The 17,345-nt window shown below is 44.8% G+C and overlaps 1 protein-coding gene across 5 annotated transcripts in view; it reads left to right on the top strand.

The window, feature by feature from the left end:
- The window catches only part of PSD3 (pleckstrin and Sec7 domain containing 3), a 741,896-nt gene that overhangs the window by 282,883 nt on the left and 441,668 nt on the right, over positions 1–17,345 (top strand). For all 5 annotated transcript variants that reach the window (XM_077274259.1, XM_077274266.1, XM_077274275.1 and 2 more), the window contains one exon: positions 2,885–3,878. In XM_077274259.1, the coding sequence (XP_077130374.1) occupies positions 2,885–3,878 (994 nt within the window). The remainder of the gene's footprint in view (positions 1–2,884; positions 3,879–17,345) is intronic.

The following is a 17,345-nucleotide window of genomic DNA, read 5'->3' as shown; positions in this document are numbered from 1 at the left end:
CACATCACCACACACAATCCCGCCCCAACACATTACCACACTATTGTTATTAACTTATTTTTAAGTTAATTTACCACCTGCGTAAGCGCTATTGAATGTTGTCATTATTTACGTTAGTTTAATCACCAGCAGCATTAATTAGATAGCAATGAGCATGCCGAGCGTTAGCTGGCTGGAAACATCTAGTCTTTATACTATTGATGCTGCATAGGCAGCATCAATAGTAAAAATTTGGTCCGGGATGGGGCGACACACTGGCGCTGACTGGAGGAGAGTAGGGAGGGGCCAATCGTGGCCGGACTAAGACTGTCGTTGATTGGTCGCGGCCTACCGGCCGCCACCAGTCGGCGACGCGGGATTTCCGTTCCAGAAAGACAGACAGACGGAAGTATCCCTTAGACGATTATATAGATAGATATATATATATATTGTATGTAGCTTATATAACTGATATGCCTTCTACCACAGGTCATTAGAGCTTTACCAGACTGCAACATGCCAAATCTACCCATTTGTGTATTAATAAACTTCTATTTCTGATATCATAGAACAGCTAATCTGGTTTGCCATTCAGGGGTCTTGGAAAGCTGGGTATCAGCAAGGGTATGGTCACACTGTGCTTTTTATAACCTACTAACAGCTCATACTAAAACAATACAATGGAAATGAAAAAAAAAGCATTATAAGGAACCTAAAAGCTGATACATGCTGCCCGATCGACAGAGTCACACGAAGTGAGAGAACTGTCACTCCAGGGCAGCATGAAGGGAGGAGCCATGGGAGACCTGCCTGCTTGACTAGTCTCTCCACAGCATTTTCGAGTTTACATATGTGGCTGAAATCATGCAGCCGGTGTCTGATACATGGTGCCCGATTATTGGGCAGCATATATCAGCTGTCAAGTTCCCTTAAAAAAAGCATCTATTTGAAGAGCACTTCAGTTCTTTCTGTGGAGTTGTACTGATTAATGACTTCAGCTCCTTCTACATTGTACGGCTATTTGTGTCCAGTTTAGTAAGTGGACACAAGCCAACCTTCTGGTGCTAGCTGTGATGTCCTGAAACCAAAGGATGAATGAGGCTGGAGGGCAGTGCTCCCTCTGTGTCTGCAATACTACTGCAAAGCTGCTACTTACTACTGCTGATTGAAAGTCTTGCAGATTTCTGCAGTATGTAGGAGGCATTGTAGAAATGTACTTTTATTTTTTACTAGCTAAAGAGCCCAGCGTTGCCCAGGCATAGTAACTAACTGTGGTTAGTTATAAAACCTCACTTCTCTCATTTTCCCCCTCACATCTCTCATTTTCCCCCTCACATTTCTCATTTTCCCCCTCATATCTCTCATTTTCCCATCACGCCTTTCATTTTCCCCCTCATATCTGTCATTTTCCCATCACGCCTCTCATTTTCCTCCTCACATCTCTCATTTTCCCCTCACATCTCTCATTTACCCCCTCACATCTCTCATTTTCCTCCTCACACCTCTCATTTTCCCCCTCACTCCTCTCATTTTCCCCTCACACCTCTTATTTTTCCCTCACTCCTCTCATTTTCCCCCTCAAGCCTCTCATTTCCCCCCCTAACCCCTGTCATTTTCCGATCACTCCAGTATTTCCCCTCCTCTCATTTTCACCTCACGCTTCATTTTCACCTCACATCTCTTTTTCCCCTCAGTATATACATGTATGTCATCTCCCCTGTATATAGTATGTACCTGTATGTCCTCTCCCCTGTATATAGTATGTATCTGTGTGTCATCTCCTCCTGTATATAGCATATACCTGTATGTCATCTCCCCTGTATATAGTAAATACCTGTATGTGATCTCCTCCTGTATATAGTATATACATGTATGTCATCTCCCCTGTATATAGTATATACCTGTGTGTCATTCATCTTCCCTGTATATAGTATGTACCTGTGTCATCTCCTCCTGTATATAGTATATACCTATGTGTCATCTCCTCCTGTATATAGTATATACCTGTATGTCATCTCCTCCTGTATATAGTATATACCTGTGTGTCATCTCCCCTGTATATAGTATGTACCTGTGTGTCATCTCCTCCTGTATATAGTATATACCTATGTGTCATCTTCTGTATATAGTATGTACCTGTATGTCATCTCCTGTACATAGTATATACCTGTATGTCATCTCCTCCTGTATATAGTATCTACCTATGTGTCATCTCCTCCTGTATATAGTATATACCTGTATGTCATCTGCTCCTGTATATAGTATGTACCTGTATGTCATCTGCTCCTGTATATAGTATGTACCTAGGTGAGTTTTGCACGTGTGGCGGGTTTTGCATGAGCCTAGTTTTGCATGTGGCGAGTTTTCCATGAGGTGAGTTTTGCACGTGTGGCTAGTTTTGCGTGAGCCTAGTTTTGCATGTGGCGAATTTTGCGCGTGGCGAGTTTTGAGTGGTGACTTTTGTGTTTCGACTTTTATGTGGCGAGGTTGGTGTATGTGTGGTGAAATGTGTGCTGAGGGTGGTATATGTGTTCAAGCACGTGGTAGTGTGTGGCACATTTTGTGTGTGTGTTCATATCCCTGTGTGTGGTGAGTATCCCATGTCGGGGCCCCACCTACGGTATATACTCTTTGGCGCCATCGCTCTCATTCTTTAAGTCCCCCTTGTTCACATCTGGCAGCTGTCAATTCCTTTCACTTTTTCCCCATTATGTAGATAGGGGCAAAATTGTTTGGTGAATTGGAACGCGCGGGTTAAAATTTTGCCTCACAACATAGCCTATGACGCTCTCGGGGTCCAGACGTGTGACTGTGCAAAATATATTAGATGTTTATGTTTTAGTGTCTTTTTAATGCAGAAATCACAATTGTTGAGTTATAATGCTATTTCTGTTCATTTCAACAGATGACCCTGGAAATACAAGATTGCTTCCTCAGACTTCTAGTGTCAACAACGAATTCCCTGAATATGGAACCACGGAGCACAGGGAGAATGATACATTTCGAGCTGCATATGGACAGTTAGATGAACAGACACAATGCCAAGCAGATATAGGAGGAGTGGAGGAGCTCTGCCCAGTTACACACGATGACAATTCTGAACACTGTTTACATGACAAATTACAGAGCAGGCCTCAAAATGCAGAAGGGGATGACGGTGGGGGCAATAATTGCTCCCTAGACCCTCAACACACATCTCCGCGCTCTAACAGACTCTCTCAACCAGAATGCCATTTGATAGCTGGTGATGGTGGCAATAATGTCTACCAGCCATTAAATCCTATAGATGACGTTATGGTTCCAACTCAAGAAGAGCCAACATCTCCTGCCGTGGTTGCTCCAGAAAGGAAATCCTATATGTACGTGGAAAGAGAATTACCAGCCATTTCCGAAGAAGAAACTCTCTCGGAATCTTCTCTATCACAAATCACAGAAATCGCAGATTTTCCCAAATCCCAAATTTATTTATCTTCACCCATCATGGACTCTAGTGAAAGTGCAGTAGAGGGAACTTTTTTAACAAGAGGTGGTGGAGAAGAGAATTGTGGTGATTTTCTACAGTCTCCTAATTTGTCGGTATGTTTAGAAAATGCTGCTATTAATGGTATAGATATTTCAACGGTACAAACAGAAATGGCTGAAAGATGGGAGGACAATTCTCCGTCTACAGTTGATGGCAAACAAAATGATACAACGTCCCTCATATCTCCAGGAACAAGCAGCTACATTCCCAAACATGAGAGGACTAGAAGTTTAGTAGGGGCAACATTTACTTCTGTAATCCAGAGGCCGAGGAGTGCCTCTGACTCGTGTACTCAAAACGGAGTAGACAATGAAGTCTTCATGAAGGATACGGAACATGGCACTGGCATCTTAGGACATGTTCGAACTCCCCAAAGGTGAGTCCTAACCACTTTCTCTGGGTGATTTCTGAGCATGTCCATGGAACATGATATAAGGTGCTATCTGTTTTTGCCATGGACAGCACTTGGACCAAAGTCATTCATTAGTGCTGTTTTGTTTTGGGGTTTTTTCTGCTATTTTTTGCATTGCCATACCTTATAACTGCAATAAAGACTACAGAAAGTGAAAAAAGTCCCATAGTGGGGCTAAGTAAACAAAAAAAAAAAAAAGTGAAGTTGTAAAATTACAAAATAATAAGTGTGTGTGTGTGTGTGTGTGTGTGTGTGTGTGTGTGTATATATATATATATATATATATATATATATATATATATATATATATATATATATACATACAGTACAGACCAAAAGTTTGGACACACCTTCTCATTTAAAAATTTTTCTGTATTTTCATGACTATGAAAATTGTACATTCACCCTGAAGGCATCAAGGCATCAAAACTATGAATTAACACATGTGGAATTTTATACTTAACAAAAAAAGTGTGAAACGACTAAAATTATGTCTTATATTCTAGGTTCTTGAAAGTAGCCACTTTTTGCTTTAATGACTGCTTTGCACACTCTTGGCATTCTCTTGATGAGCTTCAAGAGGTAGTCTCCGGGAATGGTCTTCCAACAATCTTGAAGGAGTTCCCAGAGATGCTTAGTGTTGTGAATTCTGTTGTGGGTTCTGCTCTTAGGCTCCCTCCGGTGGTTATAAGTGGTAGTGCTGCTGTTTGTCCTTCACAACAGTCATCAGCTTCTTCCACTTTGGACGGGGCTATTTAGTCTGGCTCCTTCCTTTATTGAGTGCCAGTTGTCCATTGTTTTCTAGGGATCCACATCTCTGCTTGGTTTCTCCTTCTGGATTGTCCAAATCATCAAAGATAAGTCCTGGCTCTGTTTTTGCAGTCCACATGCGGTGGACTTAATAGTTCTGTGAATTGCTATGTTTTTTCTTGTCCAGCTTTGTCTGTGTTAAGATTTACTCAGCCAAGTTGGAAGCTCTGGAGTCACAGAGTTACCCTCCATGCCTTTAGGTGTGGAGATTTTTGTATTCTCTGTGGTGGATTTTGTAGTATTTTTTATACTGACCGCACAGTACTCTTTCCTGTCTTTTCTTTCTAGGTAGCGTGGCCTCCTTTGCTAAATTCTATTTTCAGTCTGCGTTTGTAATTTCCCTCTCCTCTCACAGTCAATATTTGTGGGGGGCTGCCTTTCCTTTGGGAATTTTCTCTGAGGCAAGATAGTATTCCTGTTTCTTCCTTTAGGTGTAATTAGTCCTCCGGCCGTGACGAGGTGTCTAGGGAGTGACAGGAACATCCCACGGCTACTTCTAGTTGATGTGTTAAGTTCAGGGTCTGCGGTCAGTATAGAGGCCACCTACTCCAGAGCTCTTCCATGCTGCTCCTAGGCCACCAGTTCATAACAGCTTAGCACTTGTTGGCCCTTTTGCCTACACTCTGCGGTCTAGCTCACCCCAAACCATCTCGATTGGGTTCAGGTCTGGGGACTGTGGAGGCCAGGTCATCTGGCGTAGCACCCCATCAATCTCCTTCTTGGTCAAATAGCCCTTACACAGCCTGGTGGTGTGTTTGGGGTAATTGTCCTGTTGAAAAATAAATGATGGTCCAACTAAACGCAAACCGGATGGAATAGCATGCCGCTGCAAGATGCTGTGGTAACCATGTTGGTTCAGTATGCCTTCAATTTTGAATAAATCCCCAACAGTGTCACCAGCAAAGCACCCCCACACCATCACACCTCCTCCTCCATGCTTCACGGTGGGAACCAGGCATGTAGAGTCCATCCGTTCCCCTTTTCTGCGTCGCACAAAGACACAGTGGTTGGAACCAAAGATCTCAAATTTGGACTCATCAGACCAAAGCACAGATTTCCACTGGTCTAATGTCCATTCCTTGTGTTCTTTAGCCCAAACAAGTCTCTTCTGCTTGTTGCCTGTCCTTAGCAGTGGTTTCCTAGTAGCTATTTTACCATGAAGGCCTGCTGCACAAAGTCTCCTCTTAACAGTTGTTGTAGAGATGTAAATAAATAATTTATGTAAATAAGAATGGTACCTCTGAAACGTCATCTTGTCCCACAAAACTCAAGCTGCCATAATAGCTCCATCAGCCGAAAAATAAAAAAGTTATAGCTCTCAGAATAAAGCGATGCAAAAGTAATTATTTCTTCTATATAAGTTTTTATTGTGTAAAAGCAACGAAACATTAACCCCTTCCCGACCTCCGCTGTACTATTACTGCGGAGGTCGGGTCCCCTGCTTTGATGTGGGCTCCGGCGTTGAGCCCACCTCAAAGCCGGGACATGTCAGCTGTTTTGAACAGCTGACATGTGCCCGCAATAGCGGCGGGTGAAAACGCGATTCACCCGCCGCTATTAACCAGTTAAATGCCGCTGTCAAACGCTGACAGCGGCATTTAACCGGCGCTTCCGGCCGCGCGGCCGGAAATGATCACATTGCCGACTCCCGTCACATGTTTGGGGGTCGGCGATGGGTCAGGATGGTAACCATAGAGGCAGGGCCAGTTTTAGGCAAAGTGGGGCCCTAGGCAAAAGTTTAAAATGGGGCCCCAAATACTAACAAATTGCACATCACACAGAAACATTTGGTTGTATTTACATGCGCTGATTTCAGGCCACTAAACGAGTGTGATCAACAATGTTGAAGTCATTCGCCACTTGTTTCCCAGCCTCTTTACACCGGCTGAGGAATAATGATGAGGACAGAATGATCACTAGTAAATCAATCTGTCCCCATACAGTATCATCTTAGCATATCTGCAGTTTTCACTGGGCGATGTGCTGATGAGAACAATGATTTTTGTTCTGGCATAACCAGTCCAATTACTTGATAAATATCCTACATTTTGCACTCCCTCTAGTCCTCCATATAGTCCTGCAGTAACCACCGATCGACCAAACCACTGCACGACCAGCTCTATCCTCACCTACTGTATCCTCACCCATCCCTTGTAGATTGTGAGCCCTCACGGGCAGGGTCCTCTCTCCTCCTGTACCAGTTGTGACTTGTATTGTTCAAGATTATTGTACCTGTTTTTATTATGTATACCCCTCCTCACATGTAAAACGCCATGGAATAAATGGCGCTATAATAATAAATAATAATAATATAGTATAATACACCCCCATAGTTCTCCATATAGTATAATGCACCCCCATAGTCCTCCGTATAGTATAATATACTCCCCCTAGTCCTCCATATACTGTAGTATAATACACTCGCCATAGCCCTCCATATAGTATAATACACTCCCCATAGTCCTCCATATAGTATAATAGACTCCCCCTAGACCTCCATATAGTATAATACACTCCCCATAGTCTTCAATATAGTATAATAGACTCCCCATAGTCCTCTATATATTATAATAGACTCCCCATAGTCCTCCATATAGGATAATAGACTCCCAATAGTCCTCCATATAGTATAATACACTGCCCAGAGAATAATACACACCCAGAGCCCTCCATAGAGTATAATACACTCCCTATAGACCTCCATAGAGTATAATACACTCCCCGTAGTCCTCCATAGAGTATAATACACTTCCCATAGTCCTCCATAGAGTATAATGCAGTCCCCATATAGAATATAATTCTGACTTCATATAGTATAACGCAACCCCACATAGAATATAATTCAGCCCCCCACAGAATATAATGCAGTCGCCCATAGATTATAATTTAGTCCTAAAGTATTATGGCCACTGTTATGGTTTCCAATGGCAAGGAAACATCAGAAGCATAGAATAAACGGACAAGCTCTCGGGTGATGGAAACTAGAGCTGACCGCGATGCTAAACCTACACACCACACTAGAAGTAGCCAGGGGGCATTCCTGCGTTGTCTCTAGATGCCGCGCGCCAGCCGGAGAACTAACTACCCCTGGTAGAAGAAAACACAGTCCTGGCTTGCCTCCAGAGAATGTCCCCACAGGAGATAGCAGCCCCCCACATATAATAACGGTGAGAGCAGATGAAAAGACACACGTAGTATGAAAGCAGATTTAGCACAGAGAGGCCCGCTAACTAAATAGCAGAAAGATACAACAGAGGACTTCGCGGTCAGCTGCAAAACCCTTCAAAACACCATCCTGAAATTACCTTAACTCATGTGACAACTCATGCCACTGGAGTGGTAATTTCAGCCCAACAAGAGCTTCCAGCTGCAGAGATTCACATAAGTGCAAACTGGACAAAACATACAAAAATAGACTTAAGGACTAAAGTGTCCAACTTAGCTGAGCAGAAAACTGGGAGCAGGAACATGCAACAGAATCACTCTGGATACATTGATGGCCAGCATAAGAATGACTAAGGAGCAAGGTTAAATAGGATACTCCCACATCCTGATAGGAACAGGTGAACTGAGAAGGCAAAGCTTGCAGGACACCAGTACCACAAGAGACCACCGGGGGAGCCCACGAACCGAATCACAACAGTACCCCCCCCTTAAGGAGGGGGCACCGAACCCTCACAAGAACCACCAGGGCGATCTGGATGAACCCTATGAAAGGCACGGACCAAATCAGAAGCATGAACATCAGAAGCTGTAACCCAAGAATTATCCTCTTGACCGTAGCCCTTCCATTTCACCAGATATTGAAGTCTCCGTCTGGAAACACGGGAGTCCAAGATTTTCTCCACCACGTACTCCAATTCACCCTCAACCAGCACAGGAGCAGGAGGCTCAACAGAAGGCACAAGTGGTACCTCATACCTCCGCAATAATGACCGATGGAAGACATTATGGATAGCAAAGGATGCTGGGAGGTCCAAACGAAAAGACACAGGGTTAAGAATTTCCAAAATCTTATAAGGACCGATGAACTGAGGCTTAAACTTAGGAGAAGAGACCCTCATAGGGACAAAACGGGAGGACAACCACACCAAGTCCCCAACACGAAGACGAGGACCAACACGACGATGGCGATTAGCAAAACGTTGAGTCTTCTCCTGGGACAACTCCAAATTGTCCACCACCTGCCCCCAAATACGATGCAACCTATCCACCATGGTATCCACTCCAGGACAATCCGAAGACTCCACCTGACCAGATGAAAAACGAGGATGGAACCCTGAATTGCAAAAGAAAGGGGAGACCAAAGTGGCAGAACTGGCCCGATTATTAAGGGCAAACTCAGCCAACGGCAAAAAGGAGACCCAGTCATCCTGATCAGCAGACACGAAACACCTCAAATAAGTCTCCAAGGTCTGATTAGTACGTTCCGTCTGGCCATTTGTCTGGGGATGAAATGCAGACGAAAAAGACAAATCAATGCCCATCCTGGCACAAAACGCCCGCCAAAATCTGGACACAAACTGGGATCCCCTGTCGGAAACGATATTCTCCGGAATACCATGCAGCCGAACCACATTCTGAAAAAACAGGGGCACCAACTCAGATGAGGAAGGCAGCTTGGGCAAGGGCACCAAATGAACCATCTTAGAAAAGCGGTCACACACCACCCAAATGACGGACATCTTCTGAGAAACAGGGAGATCAGAAATAAAATCCATAGAGATGTGTGTCCAAGGCCTCTTAGGAACAGGCAAGGGCAACAACAACCCACTAGCCCGAGAACAACAAGGCTTGGCCCGAGCACAAACATCGCAAGACTGCACAAAAGTACGCACGTCTCGAGACAGGGAAGGCCACCAGAAGGACCTAGCCACCAAATCTCTGGTACCAAAAATTCCCGGATGACCTGCCAACGCAGAAGAATGAACCTCCGAGATGACTCTATTGGTCCACTCATCCGGCACAAACAATCTACCAGGCGGACAACGATCAGGCCGATCCGCCTGAAACTCTTGTAAAGCACGTCGCAGGTCTGGGAAGACAGCAGACAATATCACCCCATCCTTAAGTATACCCGTAGGTTTAGAATCACCAGGGGAATCAGGTTCAAAACTCCTAGAAAGGGCATCCGCCTTCACATTCTTAGTACCTGGCAGATACGAAACCACAAAATTAAACCGGGAGAAAAACAACGACCAGCGCGCCTGTCTAGGATTCAGACGTCTGGCCGACTCAAGATAAATCAAATTTTTGTGATCAGTCAAGACCACCACCTGATGTTTAGCACCCTCAAGCCAATGACGCCACTCCTCGAATGCCCACTTCATCGCCAAAAGCTCCCGATTACCGACGTCATAATTTCGCTCGGCGGGCGAAAATTTTCGAGAAAAGAACGCACAAGGTCTCATCACTGAACAATCTGAACTTTTCTGCGACAAAACCGCCCCCGCTCCGATCTCGGAAGCATCAACTTCCACCTGAAAAGGAAGAGAAACATCAGGCTGGCACAACACCGGAGCAGAAGAAAAACGGCGCTTAAGCTCCCGAAAGGCCTCCACAGCAGCAGGAGACCAATCTGCAACATCAGCACCCTTCTTAGTCAAATCAGTCAAAGGCCTGACAACGCTAGAAAAACCAGTTATGAATCGACGATAAAAGTTAGCAAAGCCCAAAAATTTCTGAAGGCCCTTAAGAGAAGTCGGTTGCGTCCAATCACAAATAGCCCGAACCTTCACAGGATCCATCTCAATAGAAGAGGGGGAAAAAATGTACTCCAAAAAAGAAATCTTCTGAACCCCAAAAACACACTTTGAACCTTTAACAAACAGAGAATTGGTCCGCAAAACCTGAAAAACCCTCCTAACTTGTTGAACATGAGATTCCCAGTCATCCGAAAAAATCAAGATATCGTCCAAATACACAATCATAAATTTATCCAGATATTCACGGAAAATATTGTGCATAAAAGACTGAAAGACCGAAGGGGCATTTGACAGACCAAAAGGCATCACCAAATACTCAAAATGGCCCTTGGGCGTATTAAATGCGGTTTTCCACTCATCCCCCTGCTTAATTCGCACCAAATTATACGCACCGCGAAGATCAATCTTAGAGAACCACTTCGCCCCCTCAATGCGAAAAAGAACCCCGCTCCAAGAGGAGACGAAGAAGGACGAATATGTCCCTTTTCCAAGGACTCCCTAATATACTCTCGCATCGCAGCATGTTCAGGTACAGACATTGTTTTCCAGTCAAGGACTGGGTTATGAGTTTGCAACCATGGCAATCCCAGCACCAACACATCATGTAGATTATACAGTACAAGGAAGCGAATCACCTCTTGATGGTCTGGAGTCATACGCATAGTCACTTGTGTCCAGTATTGTGGTTTATTACTAGCCAATGGTGTAGAATCAATACCCTTTAAAGGTATAGGAACTTCCAGAGGCTCTAGATCAAACCCACAGCGCCTGGCAAAGGACCAATCCATAAGACTCAAAGCGGCGCCAGAATCCACATACGCATCCGCAACAATAGAAGATAACGAACAAATTAGAGTTACAGACAAAATAAACTTGGACTGCAAAGTGCCAATAGCAGAGGATTTATCAACTTTCTTTGTTCGTTTAGAGCATGCTGATATAACATGAGTAGAATTTCCACAATAGAAGCACAAATGATTTTTGCGCCTATAAATCTGTCGTTCGCTTCTGGACAGAAAGCTATCACATTGCATACTCTGTGGTGCCTCTTCAGAAGACACCGCCAACTGGTGCACAGGTTTGAGTTCCCGCAAACGCCGATCAATCTGAACTGCCATTGTCATGGACTCATTCAGACCAGTAGGCGCAGGAAACCCCACCATGATGTCCTTTACAGCATCAGAGAGACCTTCTCTGAAAATTGCCGCCAGAGCGCACTCATTCCACTGAGTAAGCACAGACCATTTTCGAAATTTTTGGCAATATATTTCGGCTTCATCTTGCCCCTGAGAGAGGGCTATTAGGGCTTTCTCAGCCTGAATCTCCAAATTTGGTTCCTCATAAAGCAACCCCAAAGCCAGAAAAAACGCATCCACACTGAGCAACGCAGGATCCCCTGGTGCCAATGAAAATGCCCAATTTTGGGGGTCACCCCGCAGTAAAGAAATAACAATTTTTACTTGCTGGGCAGGATCTCCAGCAGAATGAGATCTCAGCGAAAGAAACAATTTACAATTGTATTTAAAATTTAGAAAACAAGATCGATCTCCAGAAAAAAACTCCGGTATAGGAATTTTAGGTTCAGACCGAGGAGCATGTAACAAAAAATCTTGTATATTCTGAACTTTAGAGGCAAGATTATTCAAATTGGTAGCCAGACTCCGGGGATCCATATTTCAACAGATAAAGTCTGAGCCATTCAGGGGTTAAGAGGAGAGGAAAACAGGAGACTGCAATTAGAGCTGGAGTGCAACTTCAGAGGAAGGGAAAAAAAAAAAAAAAAAAAGGTTTCACACAGTTCCTTTTCTCTCCTGCTTCAGCCTATAGATTAAACATTTTGGCTGGCCATACTGTTATGGTTTCCAATGGCAAGGAAACATCAGAAGCATAGAATAAACGGACAAGCTCTCGGGTGATGGAAACTAGAGCTGACCGCGATGCTAAACCTACACACCACACTAGAAGTAGCCAGGGGGCATTCCTGCGTTGTCTCTAGATGCCGCGCGCCAGCCGGAGAACTAACTACCCCTGGTAGAAGAAAACACAGTCCTGGCTTGCCTCCAGAGAATGTCCCCACAGGAGATAGCAGCCCCCCACATATAATAACGGTGAGAGCAGATGAAAAGACACACGTAGTATGAAAGCAGATTTAGCACAGAGAGGCCCGCTAACTAAATAGCAGAAAGATACAACAGAGGACTTCGCGGTCAGCTGCAAAACCCTTCAAAACACCATCCTGAAATTACCTTAACTCATGTGACAACTCATGCCACTGGAGTGGTAATTTCAGCCCAACAAGAGCTTCCAGCTGCAGAGATTCACATAAGTGCAAACTGGACAAAACATACAAAAATAGACTTAAGGACTAAAGTGTCCAACTTAGCTGAGCAGAAAACTGGGAGCAGGAACATGCAACAGAATCACTCTGGATACATTGATGGCCAGCATAAGAATGACTAAAGGTACCGTCACACTAAACGATATCGCTAGCGATCCGTGACGTTGCAGCGTCCTCGCTAGCGATATCGTTTAGTTTGACACGCAGCAGCGATCAGGATCCTGCTGTGATGTCGCTGGTCGCTGAATAAAGTCCAGAACTTTATTTGGTCGTCCGATCGCCGTGTATCGTTGTGTTTGACACCAAAAGCAACGATACCAGCGATGTTTTACACTGGTAACCAGGGTAAACATCGGGTTACTAAGCGCAGGGCCGCGCTTAGTAACCCGATGTTTACCCTGGTTACCAGCGTAAAAGTAAAAAAAACAAACAGTACATGCTCACCTGCGCGTCTCCCAGCGTCTGCTTCCTGCTCTGACTGAGATCCGGCCCTAAAGTGAAAGTGAAAGCACAGCGGTGACGTCACCGCTCTGCTGTAGGGCCGGAGCTCAGTCAGTGTCAGGAAGCAGACGCTGGGAGACGCGCAGGTGAGCATGTACTGTTTGTTTTTTTTACTTTTACGTTGGTAACCAGGGTAAACATCGGGTTACTAAGCGCGGCCCTGCGCTTAGCAACCCGATGTTTACCCTGGTTACCCGGGGACCTCGGCATCGTTGGTCGCTGGAGAGCGGTCTGTGTGACAGCTCTCCAGCGATCAAACAGCGACGCTGCAGCGATCGGCATCGTTGTCGCTATTGCTGCAGCGTCGCTTAATGTGACGGTACCTTAAGGAGCAAGGTTAAATAGGATACTCCCACATCCTGATAGGAACAGGTGAACTGAGAAGGCAAAGCTTGCAGGACACCAGTACCACAAGAGACCACCGGGGGAGCCCACGAACCGAATCACAACAGGCCACCATGTAGTCACTCACTCACTTATATATACCGTGTTCATGGGCGTGCAGAGCAGTGAATATTCATTCCCTTTAGTAGTGGGCACATGTGATTGCCCAGCAGCAGGAAGCCAGCAGCTGCGGCTACTGTGCCTGCTATTAAAGTGAAATGAATATTCATTGCTCTCCACTCCTATAGTCCCACCCATCTCTCGGCGCCGGCTTCAGTGCATAGCGGTGGGAGGGACTATGGGCGTGGGGAGCAGTGAATATGAATTTCTCTTTAACAGCGGGCACAGGCTTTAGCCACAGCAGCCGACTCTTGCCTCCAGTCACCCACTGCTCCGCTGCTGCTGCTTTACTGACACCCGGGCAGGCTATGGGGCCTGACTCAGGGGCCCCATAGCAGCTGCATGGTGTGCCGCTATTAGCGACACACCACTGGATGGGGGCCGGGGCGGACACTAATAGCTTGGGGCCCCTGTTCAAGAACTGTGTCTGGGCCCCCCTCCCTGCCCGATACATTGCTTATGATGATTGCAATCTGCAATGGGACCCTGGAGCCTCGGGCTCCGAGAAACAGGTCAGATTGCCCTCATTATTGCAAGCAGGGGCATACATAGCAATCACAGGGCCCTCTCAGCTCTAAAAAATATATATATGGAGATGGAGATACATACACACTGATACCTGTGTACATACATACACACATATACCGTACATACATACACCGTACATACACAGATACACATACAAATACAGTATATGCAAACACATATACCATACATACACATAGATACATGTACATATACCGTCATAAATACACATACCGTACATACACACAGATACACATACATATACCGTACATACATACATACATATACCTTATATGCATACACACACATATACCGTACATACATACAGATACACGTACCGTACATACACACATACAGTTATATACCCATATAGTATACACATACCATACATACATATGCCATACATACACACAGATACACATACATATCAACTTGCTGCAGATGGTGTCACTGTGTATCGGTCAACTATACAACGCACTGTGTTTTTTTGCCGCCATGCATAATGCCTTTTTGTATTACCAAACAACTCAATCTTGGTTTCATCAGTCCACAGGACCTTCTTCCAAAAAGAAATTGGCTTCTCCAAATGTGCTTTTGCATACCTCAGCCGACTCTGTTTGTGGCGTGCTTGCAGAAACGGCTTATTTCGCATCACTCTCCCATACAGCTTCTCCTTGTGCAAAGTGCGTTGTATAGTTGACCGATGCACAGTGACACCATCTGCAGCAAGTTGATGCTACAGATCTCTGGAGGTGGCCTGAGGATTGTCATTGACTGATCTCACCATTCTTCTTCTCTGCCTTTCTCATGTTTTTCTTGGCCTGCCACTTCTGGCCTTAACAAGAACTGTACCTGTGTTCTTCCATTTCCTTACTATGTTCCTCACAGTGGAAATTGACAGGTTAAACGTCTGAGACAGCTTTTTGTATCCTTCCCCTGAACAACTATGTTGAATAATCTTTGTTTTCAGATCATTTGACAGTTGTTTTGAGGAGCCCATGATGCCACTCTTCAGAGGAGATTCAAACAGGAGAACAACTTGCAAGTGGCCACTTTAAGTAGCTTTTCTCATGATTGCATACACCTAGCTATGAAGTTCAAAGCTCAATGAGGTTACAAAACCAAAAAAAGTGCTTTAGTAAGTCAGTAAAAAGTAGGTAGGAGTATTTAAAACAAGAAAATGATAAGGGTGCCCATACTTATGCACCTGTCAAATTTTGTTTAAATGCAGATTGCACATTTTCTGTTAGTACAATAAACCTCATTTCAAGGCAGAAACATTACTTTACTATGTCCAACAGTTATTAGATATATGAAACTGAAATAGCTGTTGCAAAAAAAACAATTTTTATAAAACATTAAGCTTAAGATTAATAGGGGTGGCCAAACTTTTTCATATGACTGTAGATACACACACATACACAGATGCATACATACATACAAGCACATATATACACATACTAATCTGTGATCAGATGAGGCCACGTAGTTCAGCTGGAGAGAGCTGCAGAACCCACTGTGGGGGATGGGGACACAGAGCAGACAGCACTGATATCAGCCCCCTAGTGCTCCCCTGTTGTCCCGTGCAGTGAGCTCCTCCCCCATCTCTTCCCTGTGAGGAGATGCTGCAGCCTGCCGAGAACAGAACAGTGGTGGGAGCAGAAGACACACTGTAAGTCCTGCTCTTCCTCCACTGCTGTTCCTATGTGCTGTGCGGCCGGGGCCTCTGACTGTAGGTGAGTACTCACCAGTCACCATTGAGACGTGCCATGCAGGAAACCAGAGAGACAGCAGCCAATGAGTGCTCTCCTCAGTCTGGTGAGGAAAGCGTTCATTGGCCAGCATCTCTCCCTGCATGACACGCCCCCTTTTTGATCTCCTGCACTTCGCGCCTGCTCTCTCCCCGACACTCACCGGTGTTCCATGATTACAGGAGGGAGAGGGGCCCTATCCTGCATGATACCGGGCCTGCCTGCAGGGGCCCCCCTCCACCTCTGTGCCCCGGAGAAGTGCCATTGACAGTATGTCTGCCCCTGCCTGGGGACCCCTAGGGCAGCGGGGGCCCTAGGCAGCTGCCTAGTCTGCCTGCCCCTAACGCAGACCCTGCATAGAGGTCCTTGAGACCTCTATGGTTACTGATGCCGGCCTGCTGTGAGTGCCCTCCAGTGGTCGGCGCTCATAACAAGCCTGCATTTCTGCTGCATAGCAGAGCCGATGGAGTGGTGCCAGCTTTTAGCCTCCCATGGAGGGTATTAAAGCATGGCAAAAGTAAAAAAAAATAATGTTTTATAAAATATGAAAAAAAAAAAGTTTAAATCACCCCCCTTTCGCCCCATCCAAAATAAAACAATAAAAAAAAAATCAAACCTACACATATTTGGTATCGCCGCTTTCAGAATCTCCCAATCTATCAATAAATAAAAGCATTAACCTGATCGCTAAACGGCGTAGCGAGAAAAAAATTTGAAACGCCAGAATTACGTTTTTTTGGTCGCCGCGACATTGCATTAAAATGTAATAACGGGCGATCAAAAGAACATATCTGCACCAAAATGGTATCATTAAAAACACCAGCTCGGCACGCAAAAAATAAGCCCTCACCTGACCCCAGATCACGAAAAATGGAGACGCTACGAGTATCGGAAAAGGGCACAATTCTTTTTTTTTTTTTTTTTTTTAGCAAAGTTTGGAATTTTCTTTTTACCACTTAGATAAAACGTAACCTAGTCAGGTTTGTTGTCTATGAACTCGTAATGACCTGGAGAATCAAGGTCCCAGGTCAGTTTTAGCATTTAGTGAACCTAGCAAAAAAGCCAAACAAAAAACAAGTGTGGGATTGCACTTTTTTTGCAGTTTCACCGCACGTGGAATTTTTTTCCCGTTTTCTAGTACACGACATGCTAAAACTAATGATGTCGTTGAAAAGTGCAACTTGTCCCGCAAAAAACAAGCCCTCACATGGCCATATTGACGGAAAATTAAAAAAGTTATGGCTCTGGGAAGGAGGGGAGCGAAAAACAAAAGCGCAAAAATGGAAAAGGGCAAGGT

This window comes from Ranitomeya variabilis, chromosome 1, assembly GCF_051348905.1.
Source record: "Ranitomeya variabilis isolate aRanVar5 chromosome 1, aRanVar5.hap1, whole genome shotgun sequence".
NCBI classification, from domain to species: domain Eukaryota; kingdom Metazoa; phylum Chordata; class Amphibia; order Anura; family Dendrobatidae; genus Ranitomeya; species Ranitomeya variabilis.
Note: the sequence above shows the minus strand (reverse complement) of the source record. Positions and strands in the feature narration are given on the sequence as shown.